The sequence below is a fragment of the Pelodiscus sinensis genome, chromosome 28, assembly GCF_052426305.1.
Source record: "Pelodiscus sinensis isolate ZL-2025 chromosome 28, ASM5242630v1, whole genome shotgun sequence".
Taxonomy (NCBI): domain Eukaryota; kingdom Metazoa; phylum Chordata; order Testudines; family Trionychidae; genus Pelodiscus; species Pelodiscus sinensis.
The window spans coordinates 7,014,627-7,034,188 of NC_143079.1; the positions used below are offsets into that span (position 1 = coordinate 7,014,627).

Genomic DNA, 19,562 nt, shown 5'->3' on the forward strand with positions numbered 1-19,562 from the left:
GACTTTTTTTTCTTTGCTTGATTCAAAAACTCATCCCTGGGGCATTTGTTCAGATCACATGGGCAGAGTATAAAAATGGAGCTTACCTGCTCAGGCCAGTTAGTACTTCCAGGAACTGAACAAGGAATCTTAGCAGCTGTTCGTTGGGCACAGGGAGACAGCGTGGAAGAGCAGAACGAACGTCCAGCCTCGTGCGTGAAGACAACAAGGATCAGCACTCAGGTAGCAGCTGGGGTGCTGGGTGTATTACATGGCTCTCAATCTTGGTTGTTGCTGATTTTGCCTCTTGATGGCTGTATCCAAGGGGCCACTCTTGGTCCTACTGAAGTCAGAGGGAGTTCTGAGATGGAATTCAGCAAGAGTTCGGTCTTTCACTTGACTGGAGGGAGGAAGGGCCCCTTTTAAAGAGTGCCGGTGTGCATGGAGCGGGGGGACTGCTAGGAGTCTGTATGCTTATGATGTGGATTCTTGTGTTCTAACCCGATTCTCTGCTCCCATTGGCTTCATGGAAGGGTCAGCACCTTGCAGAATAGGCCCCTTGATAAGCTTTGGCCTGCATGTACTCAGGGCCCATACGCTCAGGGAGCATGATGTCCTGTGTGGAAGACTGGCTTTACTTTTGATTCATGGTGGCCCCCTCGTTTTTGTCAGAACACTAAGGGTGCTGCATTGAGAACAGGCAACCAGACCCAGTCCCTCCGGGACAATGCAAAGGGAACAGAGGTGCATTGGGACATCGGCTCCAAACGCCCCAGGTGCAGAGGGAATGTTAATTGCTGTAATGGGATGAATAAAAAAACTGATTTGGAGAAATTCATATTCCACAGTCACATTCTGTGGCTTGGTCCTCGCTCCCCATCTGATAAGAATACTCAGCATGTAGAGCCCATGAGTTCAAATTGCTTTAGAAATGTGGCCGTCCACATCCAACTATTAGCAATAGGGAAACTGAGGCATGGAGTGGGGACTTGCCTTGCTCAAAGCCACTTAGTGAGCCAGGAATAGAAACCAGGAATGACAACTTCTTAGGCAGTGGTGTCTTACCGCCGGCTATGTTTCATCTAGCAGTTAAAACCTGTTAGAAGTTACAGGGTTGTCTGAGCTCCGAGACTCCAGGAAGGATGGTCTAGTGCAGTGTTCCTCAACCAGTGGTATAAGTACCCTTAAGGGCACTCGAGAGAAGTCGGGGGTGGGGAAGCGTGAACACAACTGATATTTGGAGAAAATGGAATTTTTGTTTTAAGTTTTGCAGCGCTTTATTATTTTTTTTACTTTTTACACCCAAAAAATTCATCGCCTGCCTGGCTATGATTAATTTGTTTAAACAAAATGTGTTGCAATGGTAAAAAAAAAATTGTGTGTCTGAAAACTATAGGTACAGGGATACTTATATATATATATAAATATATATAAAACAAAATACAAGATGGTTTATTAGGTGATGAGCTTTCGTGGGCCAGACCCACTTCCTCAGATCAAATAGTGGAAGAAAATTGTCACAACCATATATACCAAAGGTTACAATTTAAAAAAATGAACACATATGAAAAGGACAAATCACATTTCAGAACAGAAGGGGGATGGGGGAGAGGGGAAGGTAAATGTCTGTGAGCTATATATATATATAATATATATATTAAAGGGGGTACTTTATAAAAAAATGTTGAGAAACACTGGTCTAGTGTGCAGGGCACTGGATGGGGGCCTTGAGGCCTGGGTTAAATTCTGGTTCAGCTGCAGACATCCTGTGTAGCCCTGAGTAAATCATTTAATTTACCCTGTTCTCAATTTGCCAGCTGTAAAACAGGATGGCATGTCTCTATCTCCCAGGTGTTGAGAGGAGGAAATCCATTAATCCTTGAAGGTGGTCAGATACCATAGTGATTATGGCCACATAAAGAGGGGTCTACCACATTCCTGGTCCATTTTGGTCAATTTCATGGTCATCGGATTTTAAAAATGGCAAATGTAATTATTTCAAATATAAATCTGTAATTTTCAAAAGGTTGTTAATTGTAGGGGTCAAAAAAGAGTTGGGGGGTTGCGAGGTTATTGTAGGGGGTTGTGGTATTGCTATTCCGTGGCTGGTGGCGGCACTGACTTGAGAGCTGGGCAGCTGGAGAACAGCGGCTTCTGGCCAGGAGCCCCGCTCTGATGGCACCAGCACAGAATCAAGGCTGGTACATAAATAATGCTGGCATGGTATGATGTTGCCACCCTTACTTCTGTGCTGCTGCTGGCGGGGCACTGCCTTTAGAGCGAGGGATCCAGCCAACAGCTGCTGCTCTCTGGCCGCCCAGAAGGCAGCACAGAACAAAGGTTCACAATACTGCAACCCCCCCCTAAAATAACCTTGTGACCCCCTCTGCAACTCTCTTTTGGGTCAGAACCCCCCAATTTGAGAAAGCCTGGTCTGCCCTGTGCAATCTGTCAGGTGTGGGACTGTACACAAAAGACCGGATTTCACAGGGGAGACCAGTTTTGACGGTCCGTGATGTGTTTTGCACGGCTGTGAATTTGGTAGGACCCTACCTATAGGACAGAGAGCTAGCGATGCCGCCGCTTGATCTTTGGAGAGATGAGCTTCGTTCTGGTCCTACTCTCCCTACCCCTGAGAGCAGGAGAAAATCCTCAGCGCTCTCCGGAGGGGGAGGGAGAAGGAATGTTACACAATTGAAGCTAGTGAGCCCAGGGCAGAGTTTAGCAGCAAATGCTAAGACGGCTCCTGGGCTTGTGTTCCAACAGGAAATTGTAAAATATCATTTAAAGAGAAATATTTCAAACACTTTAAGAGCCCTCGAGTTGTGCAGGGTTTCGACTATCAGGTTAGTCAATAGTTTGACTGCACTCAGTTCATTCTAAAAATGCTCAAGAGACCCAGGGCTGCTGACGGGGGAGCAGGGGGGGCAAAGGGGTCAGTTGCCCTGGGACCCAGTGATTTAAAAGAGCCTGGGGTTCTGGGCTCTTTAAATCACAGCTGGAGCCCCATACGGACTGGGGGAGGCACAACACAGTTCAAGCAGTGCTGAGGGCTGTCTGTTCCTAACCCCGCCCCTTCCGCCTGAGGCTCCGCCCTTCTGGCCCGCCCAGAAATGAACCTCCTCCCTACCCCCTCCCCACATTTCCCAGGGTCCAGCAAAGTCTGTTGCCAGCCCCAGAGACACCAAACAGCCCAACTTAGCCAAATGTATTATTTAAAGAAAAACAGTTTGCTATGAAAACAGGACAAATAGTTCACTATACAAAAAGAAGACCTACATAGATCCTTCTGGGAAGCAAATTTTCAGTATGTTCTCCTCACGCAGAAGGTGCACGTCCACAAGATATGCATTTCAGCTTGGCGTATTTCTAGTATGGCTTCACAAATTACAAAAACTTTTCAACCTCACTAAAATCCAGCCCACCACTTCATCAGAGTTGCTTAGCTCGGGGATTTGGTGTGTACTTTTCTTATCTCCGTCTTGGACACTACTTTCCAAACCATTTGTGTGTGGAAGTCCACCCCGACCTGTGATCCGATACGCTGGTCACACATCTTGGCTTTCCGAGGCTTACTGATTTCTCATGTCAAAGTTGACTTCAGCTTTGCAAAGTATAGTGGGATACGTGACATGGCTGAGCAGAACTGCAGGGAGTGCATAATGCATTCAATGAACATAATGTCCTGACACTTAAATATCTATTATATTGTGCATGTAATATCTATTAACATGCCAGATACTATGCCTTATATTGGGGTGGGTAATAATTTTTGCGGTGGGGAGAAGGCACTTAATGAATTTTGGTACGTGAGCACGGGCCGGCCCCACCCCAGAAGGGGTGGGGCTGAGAAGGAAGGGGCGGAGCTGGGGACTAGCATCCCTCCAAAGTTGTCTGGGCCTGGAGGCTTTGAAGTAAAAATACAGCCAAGGGCTTGCAGCTCCCGGCCCCACTGCTACCGCATTGCCTGGCAGCTGCTTGTGGCTCCGACCTCTGCCAGGGTAGCGCCATGACCGTGAGTCATGAGCCATTTAAATAGGATCCTGCTGCCTGAGCCACTGCCTGGAAATTCGGTAGCATGGGCAGCAGGATATAAATAGAAAGCAATCAGATGCCGTCCGGAGGCTGGATCAAAGTGTTTGGTGGGCCGGATGCAGCCCGCAGGCCGCATCCTGCCCAGCCCTGCCTTACATGTATGTGTTAGCTAACACTCTTAGGCTGCGTCTAGACTGGCAAGATTTTGTGCAAAAGCAATTGCTTTTGCGCAAAATCTTGCCGCCTGTCTACACTGGCCGCGAGTATTTGTGCAAGAACACTGACCTTGTACTGTACAAAAGCAGTGCTTCTTGCGCAAATACTTTGATGCTCCCGCTCAGGGATAAGCCCTCTTGTGCAAGTATCCTTGTGAAAGAGGGCCAGTGTAGACAGCAAGTTGATTTCTTGCGCAAGAAAGGCCGATGGCTAAAATGGCCATCGGAGCTTTCTTGCGCAAGAGAGTGTCTACACTGGCACGGATGCTTTTGTGCAAAAGATGTGCTTTGCACAAAAGCATCCGTGCCAGTGTAGACACTCTCTTGCGCAAATACTTTTAATGGAAAAACTTTTCCGTTAAAAGTATTTGTGCAAAATCATTCCAGTCTAGATGCAGCCTTAGACCTGGTCCTTATCTTATGAGAGTCTTTCCATGGGTTTCAATGGAAGGAGCAGGCTGGTTTGTAGTCTACTTAATGACAAGGTTTTACCATTATCTTCATCCTCCATTACCTCCTATTGTTTGTTACACTCATTTCTTGCCCCCTCTCTTGGTTTACACTGTAAGGGTATGTCTACACTACCACCCTAGTTCGAACTAGGGTGGTTAATGTAGGCAACCGGAGTTGCAAATGAAGCCTGGGATTTGAATTTCCCGGGCTTCATTTGCATCTTGCCGGGTGCCGCCATTTTTTAATCCCCGCTGGTTCGGACTCCGTGCCTGCGGCTACACACGGCACGGACTAGGTAGTTCGGATTAGGCTTCCTAATCCGTGGCGCGAGGTGTACCGGTAGTTCGGAATAGGAAGCCTAATCCAAACTACCTAGTCCGTGCTGCGTGTACCCACGAGCACGGAGTCCGAACCAGCAGGGATTTAAAAATGGCGGCACCCGGCAAGATGCAAATGAAGCCCGGGAAATTCAAATACTGGGCTTCATTTGCAGCTCCGGTTGCCTACATTAACCACCCTAGTTCGAACTAGGGTGGTAGTGTAAACATACCCTAAGCTCTTTGGGGCAAAGTCTCCCGGGCTGTGTCTACACTGGCACTATTTTCCGGAAATGCTTAAAACGGAACAGTTTTCCGTTATAAGTATTTCCGGAAAAAGAGCGTCTACATTGGCAGGATGCTTTTCCGGAAAAGCCCTTTTTTCTGGAAAAAAGCCCCGATCGTCATTTTCGCGATCGGGGCTTTTTTGCGGAAAACACTACAGTGCTGTCTACACTGGCCCTTTTCCGGAACACTTTTCCGGAAAAAGGACTTTTGCCCGAGCGGGAGCAGCATAGTTTTTCTGGAAAAGCAGCTGATTTCTTACAGTAAATCGTCACTGCTTTTCCGGAAATTCAAGGGGCCAGTGTAGACAGCTCGCAGCTTATTCCGGAAAAGCGGCTGCTTTTCCGGATTAAGTGGCCCAGTGTAGACACAGCCCCTATGTGTCCCTCGGAGAAGGTATAACCTTGTGACCCTGATTTGGAAAGCAGCCTTATAGAAATAAGGTGGTTGATTATTATTATCCATCTAAATTTGCCTCCATTTTGTGTGTGTTTGTTTTACAAACAATAAGGCGTTCAACTTCACTAATGCAGGACATGGATTAAAAACCATTCGCTCCCTTCTCCCGCCAAAATGCCGCCAACAGCTCTGCTGTGCTGCTGAGGAGGAGGACATGGCTTCACGTCTCCCTCCAGCTTTGTGGTGAGATAGCAGCAGCTCGAGTCAGAGAGCGCTGATGGGGATGTCTACACTGCCGTGACCGCCCCCCCGGCTGGCCTGGGGCCTGGGTCTGAGAGCTCAGGTTCCTAACCGAGCCCGAAGATTTACACTGTGATTGTGCCTCCCGTAGGGTTGCCAGGTGTCTGGTTTTCACCCAGACAGTCCGGTAATTGCGTCTTTTGTCCGGTATTTTCTGTTTTTCTCTGATGGAAGCAGGGACATTTTTCCCCTGCCACGTTTGGTGGGGGCGGAGGAACGGGGGAACATAAAGGCGCAGCAACTTTTTTTGTTTTTTCTCAACCAATATTTTCGCCCCGCCATGTTCGGGATTTTTTGTGAACGCATCTGGCAACCGTAGCTTCCCGAGGTGATGAGGCAGCGCACACAGGCCAGCTGCAGAGTGACCAGACCCTCTGAGTCAGTTCCCGCCTGCAGTGGGAACTGCAGATGCTCAGGCTAAGACAGAGGGAAGAAGAGAAGGAGGCCGGTGATCTGGGACATTCAGAAGAAAGAAATATTCTCTTCACAGGCAGCTCTGCTTCCATTTCCTCTGCTCTTCTCCCCCCCTCCCCGGTCCTTCTCGGCCTTTATTGCTATGGGAGACGGTTGCTTGGAAACAGATTCTTCATCCCTCCCACTCCCCTCCCGCCGCCTTCTTTATGTGTGAATTTAATGCTGGGGACAAGGCCTCAAAAGCTGTGTCTACACTGCCAGCTTATTTCGTAATAAGTTATTTCGAAATAATAACTCCCGAAATAACACCATCGAAATAGCACGTCCACACTACAGGGAAGCCTCGAAATAAGTCCGAGGCAGGTTCCCTTAGTGTGGATGGTGCTATCTTGACTTAGAGCCCCAGGAAGCACTGGGGAGTAATTACTTTGAATGACTCTGGGGAGGAGCGATTTCGAAATAAAAGCAGCGGAGCGTCCACACTAACCCTATTTTGAAATAGCAATTTCGAAGTAGGTGTTAATCCTTGTAGATTGAGCGGTTATTCTTTTGATACAATGGGCTTGCTGTGTGGACACTCCCCTTCTTAGTTCGAAATAACTCTGTCGTGTAGACATGCCCACAGTGTCCACACAGCCTATCGCAGGGTGAGAAGCCTCATGCTCTTGTCCTGAGAATTCGGAAGCCATTCGGACCTTAAGAAAGCCAAGAAGGGAAACGAGGGTTGGCTTTGACTGGGATTTAAAGGAGTGCAGCTTCCCGCCCCCCCCCCCCCCCATTAAACTTGGCTGATCTGCAGTAAGGATCCCTGCAGGATGCCTGAGGGAGACTGGAGCTGGCATTGGAACAAGCCCAGAGCAGAGGTTTCGCAGAAGCAGCCGCTCCATTATCTTACTATCAAACAAAGCCCACAAATGAAAAAGAGAGCAAAGCGTTTTAGGTCCCAGCTAGGAGTCCAAGCTAGCAAGTGTAAATGCAGAGTTCTCTCCCCAGGAAGACACTCCCCCCCCCCCCCTCCAGCCTTATATTATTATTACAGCCAGAGCCTCGACCATACACATGCTAAGAGACGTCCCCTTCCACCCGACGAGCCTGCGGTCTAAATAGACAAACTCTGTCTACACTGGCAGCTTCTTGCACAAGAACATCTTGTGCAAGGGTTCTTGTGCAAGAAAATGTCCACACGGCCATGTGCGAGCTGTGCTTTTGCACAAGAGTGTCCATGGCAGTGTGGATGCTCTCTTGTGCAAGAAAGCCCTGGTGGCCATTTTAGCCCTAGGGCTTTCTTGCGCAAGAAATCCTTGCTGAGCGTCCACACTGCCCGCTTGCGCAAGAGCTCCTACGCAAGAAGGCTGACACCTGTTCAAAAAGAACGTAGCTCTTGCACAAGAAGACCTCTCTGACCACACCGTACTGTAAATTTCCTTGTGCAAGAGCGGGTGGGCAGTGTGGACGCTCTGCAGATTCTTGCGCAAGAAGCCGCGAGTGTAGACGTAGCCAAAGGGTGGGAGGAACGCAATATTTTTTCCCCTTTAACCAATGGCACTTGCTCAAAGTCACACCGTGAGTCCAGAGCATGGCAGTGCCTGAGTTAGAACCCTGAGCCCCAACCCTGTGCCCTTCCTCGCCCCTCCCTGTGCCTCAGTTTCCCCAGCTGTAAAAAAACACAAAGGAGGAGAATCATGTTTAACTGCCTCCCAGATGCTTAGTGTGAATTAATTCATTGCCAGGCACATTGCAGATGAAAAGTGTGAGGTACCACTGGCAATATTATCCATCTATTTTTGCGCCGTTCGCCCCAGCAATACAGAGGTAAGAGGGAGAGAAAAGCAGAGACCACAGGGCATGCTATTATAAGCAGAATGGTCTCCAAATAGAAAGCTTTTCACAGGTTTTTTTTCTATGAGACGTCAGCAGCTGTGAATACTGCATGAAGCTGTGAATTCTGTATGAAGTGGCCGTGCAGTGGGGAGCCAAGCCCGTAAATGTTTCATCCCAGCAGCTGCTGCTCTCTCTGCAGTCTCTGGATTTGTCGTGCACATGCAGAACCAAGCCAGGCCTGGCGGCAGAGCTCAGCTGCACAGCCGCTGTTCACATGACGCCAGATCAAGAATCACCTCTTAGCTGGGCATTTCAGGCTCAAGCCTGCTCCTAGGGTGGCTGAGGATTTGGCCCATCTGCTTCCCCCAGGTCACAGGTGTTTGGCCTCAATTCTTCGGTAGCCAGGTGGAATTCTCTGGCTTGTGTTATGTAGGAGGTGAGTAGAGCTCTGCATATCCGCGGATATCTGCTTTATATGCGGATGCGGATATGTGAGGATAGCGGAGCAGAGACCTGCACAGGGCTCCTCTTCCTGCCCCACAGTCGGCGGCCGGGGAGTGCGAGAGGATGCCAGGGCAGAAAAAGGACACAAGAAGCTGCATCCTAACTCACCTTGCAGGAGGGGCCGAGTGTCGGCCCCTCCCCTGCGATCCCATTCCCCCCACCTGGTGAGCACTGACCTACAGAGACTTGGTCCCGACTCCCTGCTCCCTGCCTCTTCCCTGGCCCCCTTCTTGCTCATCTGTGCTCCCTCCCGGCTCCCCTCCAGATTTGTGGTGCAGATGCAAGTAAAATCTGGATTGCGGATTCAGGATTGGATGAAGAGTTGAGTCTGGCGGATGCAGATCCACATTTTTGTATGAGGGCAGGGCTCTAGAGGTCTCTCGGTCCCTTCTGGTCATAGATATTTAGAATCTCTCAATGGATCGGTGTGTGGCAGAGTGAGCTACACATGGGTGTCAATTGGTCAGTTATGGGGAACGGGGCAAAGCTGAACAACTTGTATTCATGTAGGGACCATATTCAACCCTTGACATCCAGAGGCACAAATCCTGTTACATCAGGGTGAAAGTGATGGTTGAATTGGCCCCTGGCATGAGCAAGGGGTAGGGTAAATTATGGGACAGGCTGCTTTATCTTACAGCCTTTAATTAGGGGCCTTTCCTGCTATTCCTCGTATCACGTTTTGCACACCCATTAAATGATAAGCTGGTGCAAATCACCCGATTTTGCCGCTTACACCCATGTCTTGATCAACTCGTGCCCTGTGCATCTTGACTGCGATGGAAGAGGTCTCGTGCAAAGTCAGAGCCCATCGTATTAGGCTCTATGTGTACCCCTAGTGAGAGTATGGATAATGTGGAAAATTAAAAAAAAAATCATGATTAATCCTGCTGGTAAACCATAGTAGAATACTATTTATTTAAATATTTTTGGATGTTTTCTACATTTTCAAATATATTGATTTCAGTTAGAACAAAATCCAAAGTGCACAGTGCTCACTTTATATTTATTTTTATTACAAATACTTTTACTGTAAAAAAAATCTTCTAAGCTGTAGTGCAATCTCTTTATTATGAAAGTTGAATTTACAAATGCAGAATTATACATAATACGATTACTGTATTAAAAAACAAAACAATGGAAACCTTTAGAATCTACAAGTCCACTCAGTCCTACTTCTTGTTCAGACAATTGCTCAGATAAACAAGTTTGGTTACAACCCACAGGGGATAATGTTGCCTGCTTCTTGTTTACAATGTCACCTGACTGTGAGAACAGGCATCTGCATGGCACTGTTGTAGCCGGTGTCACAAGATATTTATGTGCCAGATGCATGTGTCCCTTCATGCTTCAAACCACCACTACAGAGGACATGTGTCCCTGCTGATGCCAGGTTCTGTTTGATAATCCAAAGCAGAGCAGACTGATGCATGTTCACTTCCATCATCTGAGTCAGATGCCACCAACAGAAGGCTGATTTTCTTTTTCGGTGGTTCGGTTCTGTAGTTTCCGCGTTGGAGTGTTGCTCTTTTAATGCTGCTGGAAACAAGCTCCACACCTCGCCCCGCTCAGATTTTGAAGGGCACTTCAGAGTCTTAAGCTCAAGTGCGGTTGCTATTTTTAGAAATCTCACATTGGTACCTTCTTTGCATTTTGTCAAATCGGATATGATAGCAGGGGGACCGGCAGCTTTCACGAGCCCCTGGGCAAGGCACTGTAGCTGAAAGGTAAAGGGCCTGGGGCTATCATATGAAAGACATGGTAGAATGCAGGTAAAAGAGAACAGAAGACATAAAATTCTTCCCTACCGCGTTCAGTCACCAATTTAATTAATACTTTTTTTTAAACGAGCATCATCAGCATGGAAGCCTGTTCTCTGGAATGGTGGCTGAAGCACGAAGGGGCATGTGAACGCTTCACATACCTGGCACGCAAATACTTTTCGATGCCGGCTACAAAAGTGCCATGCGAACACCTGCACTGACTTTCAGGTGACATTATGCATAACAAGCAGGCAGCATTATCGTCCATAAATGGAAACAAACGTAGTTGTTTTAGCGAGAACAAGAAGTAGAACCGAGTGGATTCTCAAGTTTTTCATTTTTTGTGTGTGGTTATGTCACAAAAACCAGTCTACATGTGTAAGTTGCACGTCCACGAGAAAGAGTGGGCGCTCCAGTATTTCTACGGGAGAGGCGTACATTGACTCAAAGCCGTGGTTGGCCCTGTGTATTTTTGAGTCGGGTCAGCTGACCACGCAGATGGCAGGCCCTGTGGCGACAATGCAGGTATAGGAGCAGCAGCCAGCCCCGACGCTGCTCTGTGCATCCTCAGCAAAATTGCTCATTTCCTTCCGATTGCAGAGCGTTCGTGGCAGGCAGCGATGCCTTAGGCAGTAAGAACCCAGCGGGATTTGCAGCTCTCAGGTGGAGGTGGGGGCTTCAGCAGTTAGTAAATCACCTTTCCATTTGTAACTTGAGTCAGTCAGATCTGGAACCAGTGCGCGAGAATCGATCTTGTCAGGCGCTGCTCTGCGGGCGTCTGATTGGCCTTTTCATGCAGAGCCTTGTTTTATAGCTTGGATGTGCTTCTGTGCCTTCAAGAGGAACTATCTTGTGAGTTGTGCTCAGAACGGAGAATCTAACTCCTATTCTGAATGTCTCCACCTCCAGCTACCATCCTGCCGAGTTTGGGCTGTGCTGATACTTGGATGGGACACAAGAACATAAGGTCCATCTAGCCCAGTGTCCTGTCTTCTGACAGTGGCCAATGCCAGGTGTCCCAGAGGGAGTGAACAGAACAGGGAATCATCAAGCGATCTTTCTCCTGTCACCCATTCCCAACCTCTGACAAAAAGCGGCTAGGGACATCATTCTTACCCATCTTGGCTAACAGCCATTGATGGACTTTTCCTCCATGAATTTATCTAGCTCTTTTTGTACTCCGTTAAAGACCTGGCCTTCACAACATCCTTTGGCAAGGAGTTCCACAGGTTGGCAGTGCATGAAGAAAAACTTCCTTTGGTTTGTTTTAAACCTGCTACCTATTAATTTCATTTGGTGACCCTCTGGTTCTTATGTTATGGAAACAAATAAATATTTTTTCCTTATTCACTTTCTCCATACCAGTCATGATTTTATAGACCTCTATCATACCCTGCCTTCATCTCTTCTTTTCTAAGCTGAAAAGTCCCAGTCTTTTTAATCTCTCTTCATATGGCAGCTGTTCCAAACTCCTCCTCATTTTTGTTGCCCTTTTCTAAACTTTTGTTTGGGAAGCCTCCCAGGGGAATCTATGGCACACGGGAACTGATTCGGATGATTCGACAGGATGTTCTTTGCTTCAATGCGTCAGTATTAACTGAGCGCTCTCAAGGCATGTTAGCAGAAGCTGCATGTTGGATGGGACACGCAACCAAGACTGACCACTCACATTTATTCATGGGGAAAGAGTTGAGATCATAAGCCAGGTGTACTGAACAAATTCCCACGCCGGGAACTGCATTCCATCTTCTGAACGTGTCTCTCCAGGCATGATTCTTCCTCGCTGTCTGTCCTACAAATGATCATGCAGCGGGAAACAGCAGCTGCTCTTCATCCCAGAGGTGGCTGGATGTTAGTGACAGGTGAAGGGATTAGTGGCTGCAAATTGGCATGAAATCTCCATAATCAGAGAGCTGGAAGAGCTCTCAGGAGGTCATCAAGTCCAGCCCCCTGCCCAAGGCAGGACCAAGCCCAACTAAATCATCCCAGCCAGGGCTTTGTCAAGCCGAGACTTAAAAACCTCTAGGGATGGAGATTCCACCACCTCCCTAGGGAACCCACCCCAGTGCTTCCCCACCAGCCTAAGGAAATAGTTTTTCCTAATCTCCAACCTAGACCTCCCCCACTGCAACTTGAGACCATTGCTCCTTGTTCTGCCATCTGTCACTACTGAGAACAGCCTTTCTCCATCCTCTTTGGAACCCTCCCTGCAGGGAGTTGAAGGTTACTATCAAATCCCCCCTCATTCTTCTCTTCTTCAGACTAAACAAACCCAAATCCCTCAGTCTCCCTTCATAGATCATATGTTCCAGCCCCCAAATCATTTTGGTTGCCCTCCGCTGGACTCTTTCCAATGTGTCCACATCCTTTCTATAGTGGGGGACCCAGAACTGGACACAATACTCCAGATGTGGCCTCACCAGAGCCGAATAAAGGGGAATAATCACGTCTCCGGATCTGCCGGCAATGCTCCTCGTAATGCACCCTAATAAGCCTAAACTCTACCCAGGAACTGCTGGAAAAATTCAGACCAAGGGTGTGCCCTGACTCTGGGATGGATCTGGACTTCCTCCGTGGATGTTCTTTTACCTCTCTCCAGCGAGGGACATGGCCTGGTGTTACAGAGCAGCTCTCCCTAGGGTTCCATGCTGATCTAATTGGAAACATCTGAGAGAGGCTGAACTGCTAACTGTTAGCAAGACCACAACTGAGACTTTTAAATGTGAACCAGACCTGACTCAAAGACCCCGGCAAATCCGCGGCTCACGTTGGCGGATACAGATGTGGATATACATGCTGCCTCTCCACAGGGCTCTGCTTACTGCAAGTGGCTCTGTCTGTTGAGGGCATAGTTGGGGCCCTTGTCGTTGTTCCAGCTCTAGGTGGGGGTCAGGGTGGCTGGCCACTCTCCCCATCCCACTTACTGCTGGGCGAGGCTTTGTGACTTTGCAAAGTGCTGACTTGATGCTTTCCTTGCCCGCTGGGCCTGACTGGATATCAAGTCCATAAAAGCATCCGTCTGAGATGCAGCTCTCTCTCCTTCCAGCCTGATCGGGAGACTGTCTCGGTAATGGGAGCCCTGCACTGGACCAGTTCTCATGGAAGGGGTTACTAGAGTTCACGCAAACACTTAGCAGCTGGCGCACTGAGAAAATGGACCCCACGCGGCTGCTGCCAGGAAGAGAAACAGGAGAAAACATTTGCTGCTTTGAGTAATAAAGTCAAAGCTCTTTGCTCATGTCAAGGAGCAATTTTATCCACCCGTCCCGGTCACGTCCACTGTAGGATCTGCATCGCGCTGGGTTCACATCCCCTGATCTGCCCTTTAGAGTTGGGTGCCCAAAGTAAACCTCGGCTGACACTACCTGAATTTAGGGATGTCAATGTGTAGATGGCTACCAGATTAACGGATACATCTGGGCTTATCGGTTAATCCTGTTGACTACACTCATTCTTCCCACGTTGCTGCCTCTGTGTCAGAGGCAGCAAATGGAAGAGGAGGTGGGAGTTGGTGTCCGTGGGAGCAGCTTTGAAGTCAGCTCCCCATGAGCACCAGATCCCGGGGAGCTGCCTGGTGCTTCCCCTCCCCATGCTGCTGCCTCTGATAGGGAGCGCACTGGCAGCTGGCCCCGCCCCCGGCGACTATCGAATAGTCGTGTAACTGCTAACATTTCATGTGGTTACATTACTGGTCAATTACACGCTAGTCAACATCCCTATCTGAATTTCACACCAACCCATGATTGGTGGGGAACCTAAGGCCCGGGGGCTGGAGTGGCCCTCGGCTTGCCTGGATCCAACCCCCAAGGTGCAGGGCTCCCCCATCATTGGGCAGCCCACGCTGATGCTTCAGCCTGCACTTGTGTTCCCCCCCCCACTGCAGAGCCAGAGTGCACAATATCTATTAGCCTGGGGCCCCCTAGGCACTGGTGTGCGAGGGGGAGGTGAGGGTTTGTGTCTCTTTTTTAGCCTCTCACTTGTGTGTGACCCCGATTGATTTTTCTGTGGGTCAGTGGCCCCCGATCCAAAAAAAGGTTCCCCACCCTTCACCGTAAACCGGCTTTTCTAGAAACTGCCCCGGTCTCACACAGAACATGGCCGGCATTTGCTGGAGACTCTCCCCAGGTTTACTTCATTCAGGACCCAGCCTTGCTTAAAACTCAGCCATGAGCGCAGGGCAACAGAAAGTGTGTTGGAAAGTGTGGTGGGTGCAGCAGCTGCTCCTTTGTATCCCGGCTCCTGGGTGTCAGGCCCGTCCCTGATGCGTTTAGCAACTGTTGATATAGCAACTGAACGGAGAGAGGCGGAGAAAACGCCTCTTGAGCTGCCACATTCCAGAGGGAAAACTTTAGACAAAATAAACAAGCAAGAGGGCTCATGGGTCTGCTTTGAACTCTGAGGCATTAGTTTTGCTGAGTTAGGTCACAAGCAAACCAAATGTATGTGCTCAGCAAAAACGATACAACACACAGTGATCTGAATGGGAGACAGGGAGTTGGGACCACTGTGGCCTCTAATCATTTCATCCCTGTGCAGAATAATTTTTTATGTGCACCGAGGCATGTGGGAGTGTGCACTAGTAGTAGAAACAAACACCTGGCTGTGAGCACTCTCCTCATCATATCGGCGGCTTTTGAATGTCTCCTGTGCGGCCGCACAGGTGCCCAGCTTACACTGGTCAAGACCCCGGGGTTCTTGACCTGGCTCAACCACTTACTTGGGCAAGTCGCTTCCTCCCTCTGAGCCTCAGTTTTCCCATCTATAAAATGGAGAGAAGGGTGAGACCACCTAGGTGACAGTCTGTCCAGTGCTTTGAGATCCTCAGATGAAATTGATGGGGTTTACAAAGATGCTGGGAATGGCAGGTGGCGGGTACCTCCTCCACCGCCCCCTGCTGGGGGTTCTGAAGAACTGCACCATCAGAAGGAAGAAACTGATGTTAAATTTAGGTGAGGATGGTGACCTGAGATTACGCAGCAAGAACGACAGGCAGCCCTGAGTCTTCACACTGCTGCACTAGAGCTGGGTTTTAAAGAGCCCACCATGCAAGAGGTGCCCTCTTGACTCTCACTGTCCCGTCCAGAGTGACGGTCTAGGATCTCCGCATCCAGGGGCTGCCTCTGCCCACGGGGAGGGAGGGCGCCTCCTGCAGTCGAGCCGGGAGGGAGTTCCAGGGCCACTCATCTCACCCCTGCTTTTCCCACCTCTCCTTTCAGAACCCGCTGAGACGCGAAAGTGATGGCAGGCCGATCCAAAGCCCACCTGCGTGAAAAGAACAGGATGGATCGCAGCTGGTAAGCACCTTGCGCCCTCACGTTCTCCTCCGTCGTGCTTTGTCGCTGTTGCCAGACACAGACGTGGCCAGACCAGATTCGGCCCCGTCTCATTTTCCTAGCCAGACCCACCCAGGGATTCCGCTCTGGGTGTCCCGTTTCAGGGGCCCATGCCTGCCGCTCCACGCGCCTTAGGGAGAAGGCTCAGGTTGCTCCTGGCGGGTGGTGATCATCTTACAGCACGGCTAGAGGTGGGCAGGGCAAGTGCCATGCCCTGGGAATGCAGAAAGCTGGCGTATTCCCAGCTCCATCCCACCAGAGTACAAGGACGAGAAAGGCTGCTGGGAATGTATCAGGAGTGTGCCCCTCTGTTCTCTGGGACTCGGTGTTGAGGTTCCTTCATGCAGGTCCACGGGGAGCATCAGCCTGTGTAAGGCTGAGAGCGAGTGCGGTTCGAGGGGCAGCAGATGGGGCTGACTTGGGAATGGAGCACAGCCAGGGCCTGGATGACAACCTCCCTAGAGCCTGGGCTAGGAGATCCAGGTTGCCCCTCGGCTCAAAATCCATCCATGCATGGTCAGCTACCCCCTATGAGAACAGAGTCTGTTCTTCCAATGCAGCTCTGGGTCTGCACTCCACCCGGAAGGTACAGTTCTTCATGACCACCCCGGCCTGTTGTACGCTGACAGGGGCTCGGCAGCCAGCACCAACCAAGCTCTCCGGAGAAAGAAGCGCTGCGGTTTGCAGGACTCCTTCCCCAGGCCCAGGCCACAGCAGGTGTGGGACAGACAGAGGCTGGGGGGGGGGGGGTTGCCTGACTAGAATTACTTTGGGAAGTCACTGCCTGTATCGCTGGGCAGGGACTCCACGGGGTGTCTGGGTCACAGAGGATGGGGAGAGCTCTGGAAGCTGGAGAAAGTGGGGGATTGCAGGGTTTCCGAGGACTAGAGATGGTCACAGTGTACAAGCGTAGAGAGCTACAGTCGGAAAGCGTGTGTTCCGAGGCGGGCACTTCTGGACGCCAGTTGGGGGGGTTTCCCTCTCCACCTTCCTGGCATTCTTCCGCTTGCCTGTTTGATGCCCATGGGTGCTCGGTCCGCTTCAGCGCACAGCTCCCCAGCTTGCTGTGGCTGCTGCCACGTCCTGAGGGACGGTCCATGCATGCAGGGCAGATGGGAAGCTTTTGGGCCAAGTTCAAGAGGCTTGTATCAGAGGGAGGTATCGGCGCACAGAGTAACCGGCATTTTAGTGATGCTTTTTGTGATAAAACAGCAGAAGGAAGGAGGCGTTGCTGCTTCTGCTTTGCATTGGGCCTGGTTCCTGACTTACAGCGGCGGTTCCCAGGGCAGCTTTGGCCCATGGTTCTCGCTCAGCGCTGCCCGAAAGGGCGGTGAGACGGTACGAGGGGCTGGTGATCAGATTGGCGGGGGGTCAGTCTTCAAGGAAGGGACGAAGTGGGGAAAGAGGAAAAAAAGCTCATTTCCCTGCCCCGCATCAGCTGTATCTTCTATACACGCTGGCTGGGGAATAGTTTGGGACGGGTGAAATCCATGCAGTGAGACTTGGAGCGTCAAATGTCCGTCAGAAATAGGGGGATCTAGAGAGCTTGAGGGCTTCTGCATGGAATCCTGGAGATGAACGGTCTGCAGAGTATCTCTCGCTCTCCTCACACACCTGTCAGAGATGGTCTAGGGGTACTTAATCCTGCCTCTAGTCCCTGCCTGCCTTTCATTCTGTGATTCTATCCATCTGTCACCATAAGTACACCTCTGCTCATCCATCTATCACCATATAGATATCCATCCATCAGTTACCATGGATACTGCTTTATCCACCCGGCTATCACCATAGAGATCCATCCATCCATCCCCCGTCTCTCTTTGCTTTCATGCTGCCCTCTTTGTAGTATCATAGACTCATAGACTTTAAGGTCAGAAGGGACCATTATGATAATCCAGTCTGACCCCCTGCACAGTGCAGGCCACAGAATCTCACCCACCCCTCCTAGAATAATCCTCTCACCTAGATCTCAGATATTGAAGCCTTCAAATAGTTTGAAGACTCCAAGATGCAGAGAATCCTCCCATCATACCGGAGCACCCCCTCATAACTATCTTAGCTCCTTCTGGCCATTCTCTTCCTAAACATGGGGCTGACCATGCACCAGCCATACACTCCATTCTATCCTAGCAATGACCAAGCTTTTTTTCCAGTTGAAGAAAATTGTTGATGCTGAGACTCAACAGAATTTGGGCTCCGGGGTGGGGCTGAGGGTGACAGCTTTGGGATGTAAGAGGGGGCTCTGGTTTTGGGCAGGGGGCAGGGCTGGGGCAGGAGGGGTTTACCTTGAGCGGCTCCTGGTGAGGGAGCTAAGGCAGCTTCCTGCCTCTCCTGGCACTGCAGACCCTGCCACGCCCCAGAAGCAGCCAGCAGCAGGTTCCCAGCCCATGGGAGTATGGAGGCTCGGGGCAGAGGCAGGTGCATTCCACCCACCCCCACACCTAGGAGCTGGGCCTGTTGCCAGCCACTTCTGAGGCACAGCGCTGTCTGCGGCGCCAGGACAGGCGGGTAGCTGACATCCCCCCACTGCTCACCTGATACCCCTGCAGCCATGAGACCCAGCACTCGACGTTCCACCACCCAGCACTGAGTCATGACCCGCCCTCAGAAGGGGTGGGTCATCAGGTGGAAAGGGGCAGTTCCATCAGGGCAGGGGGGACTTTGCATGCTCCCCTATCCCCAGGGCAATTAGGGCCTGGGGGCAGGGAAGGGCTCAAAGTTTCTGCCCCTCCTTCCCCGCCAGGGATGTGCAGTGCCAAGAGGAAACCGCCAGCTGTTTTGAATAGCTGGCAGTTCCCTCTATGCACCGTGTGTCCCTCGCAGGGGGAGGAGACTTCACACGTTTCCCCCCTCCCCCAGATCTTTATTGATCTGGGGAATGGCAAGCTGGCTCAAATGGCTTTGCAGGCCGTATCCGGCCCGTGGGCCATATCTTGACCATGCTGTCCTATACCATTCCCAGCGGCACCCCCTGCTGGATTCCCAGCGGCACCCCCTGCTGGATTCCCAGCGGCACCCCCTGCTGGATTCCCAGCGGCACCCCCTGCTGGGAGACGCACAGACCTGGAGTAGCTGCAGGAATGTGCTTCTTTGAGCCGTTGTCTAGTGCCACCGTAAAGCCTGGCTGTTTTGACCAAAGCCCACAATGGGGCTTTTGTCTTGCTTACGCCGCTGGGAGGCCACGCAGGAACTCAGCTGAGGGTGAAGCTGGCAGGAACTTTCATGCCACAATTACAAGCACCTGCTTCGACCGAGCAAATAAGCCAAATCATGCGGCTGGCAAGGAAGCTTTACGCGTTCCTTCCCCGTGACCCACTCGGAGACGGAAGCGAAAAGCTGCCGTTCAGCTGTGTGCCGCTCTCTCTCCAGCCCAATGCAGGGAAATTAATAGCGTTTCCCCAAGAAGCTGACAGCCTCATTCCTAGCTCCCCCGGCCCCAGTGGAATACGGAGACTCGCCAGGGAGCAGCACATGCCCGGGTTAAAACACAAAAGGACCCCCCAGACAAGTGCTCCGGATTCCTTCTGCTATGGAGAGAGAGATTCCTGTCTTGCGAGTTAGGTGAGGAATGGCCAGCAGAGGAATGGTGCTAGGGGAGGGGGGCGTCGGGGCACGGTGAGGAGGGGCTGGCCGGCCGTGTGTGACTGGACTGCAAAGGTGCGAGGTGAGGCAGATTCCGGGAGTGCTGACGCCAGCTGACGCCGCACTGCATCAGTGCCAGACCTCTGCGTGGCTCTGAGGGAT

At 50.7% G+C, this 19,562-nt stretch overlaps 2 protein-coding genes across 6 annotated transcripts in view; one reads left to right on the forward strand and one right to left on the reverse strand.

Moving 5' to 3' along the window:
* The window catches only part of PEBP4 (phosphatidylethanolamine binding protein 4), a 259,035-nt gene extending 258,823 nt beyond the window's left edge, over positions 1–212 (reverse strand). For all 3 annotated transcript variants that reach the window (XM_089773858.1, XM_075910840.2, XM_075910835.2), the window contains exon 1: positions 87–212. The gene's annotated coding sequence lies outside the window, so the exon portion shown is untranslated. The remainder of the gene's footprint in view (positions 1–86) is intronic.
* Positions 82–19,562, forward strand: part of RHOBTB2 (Rho related BTB domain containing 2) — a 36,772-nt gene continuing 17,291 nt past the window's right edge. Inside the window, exons 1-2 of one of the 3 annotated variants that reach the window (XM_006135529.5) lie at positions 82–222; positions 15,702–15,779. In XM_006135529.5, the coding sequence (XP_006135591.3) occupies positions 15,724–15,779 (56 nt within the window). In that variant the 5' untranslated portion in view covers positions 82–222; positions 15,702–15,723. Of the gene's footprint in view, positions 223–15,701; positions 15,780–16,378; positions 16,536–19,085; positions 19,380–19,562 lie in introns of those variants that run through there. The other 2 variants (XM_075910831.2, XM_075910832.2) reach the window with 2 other exon arrangements.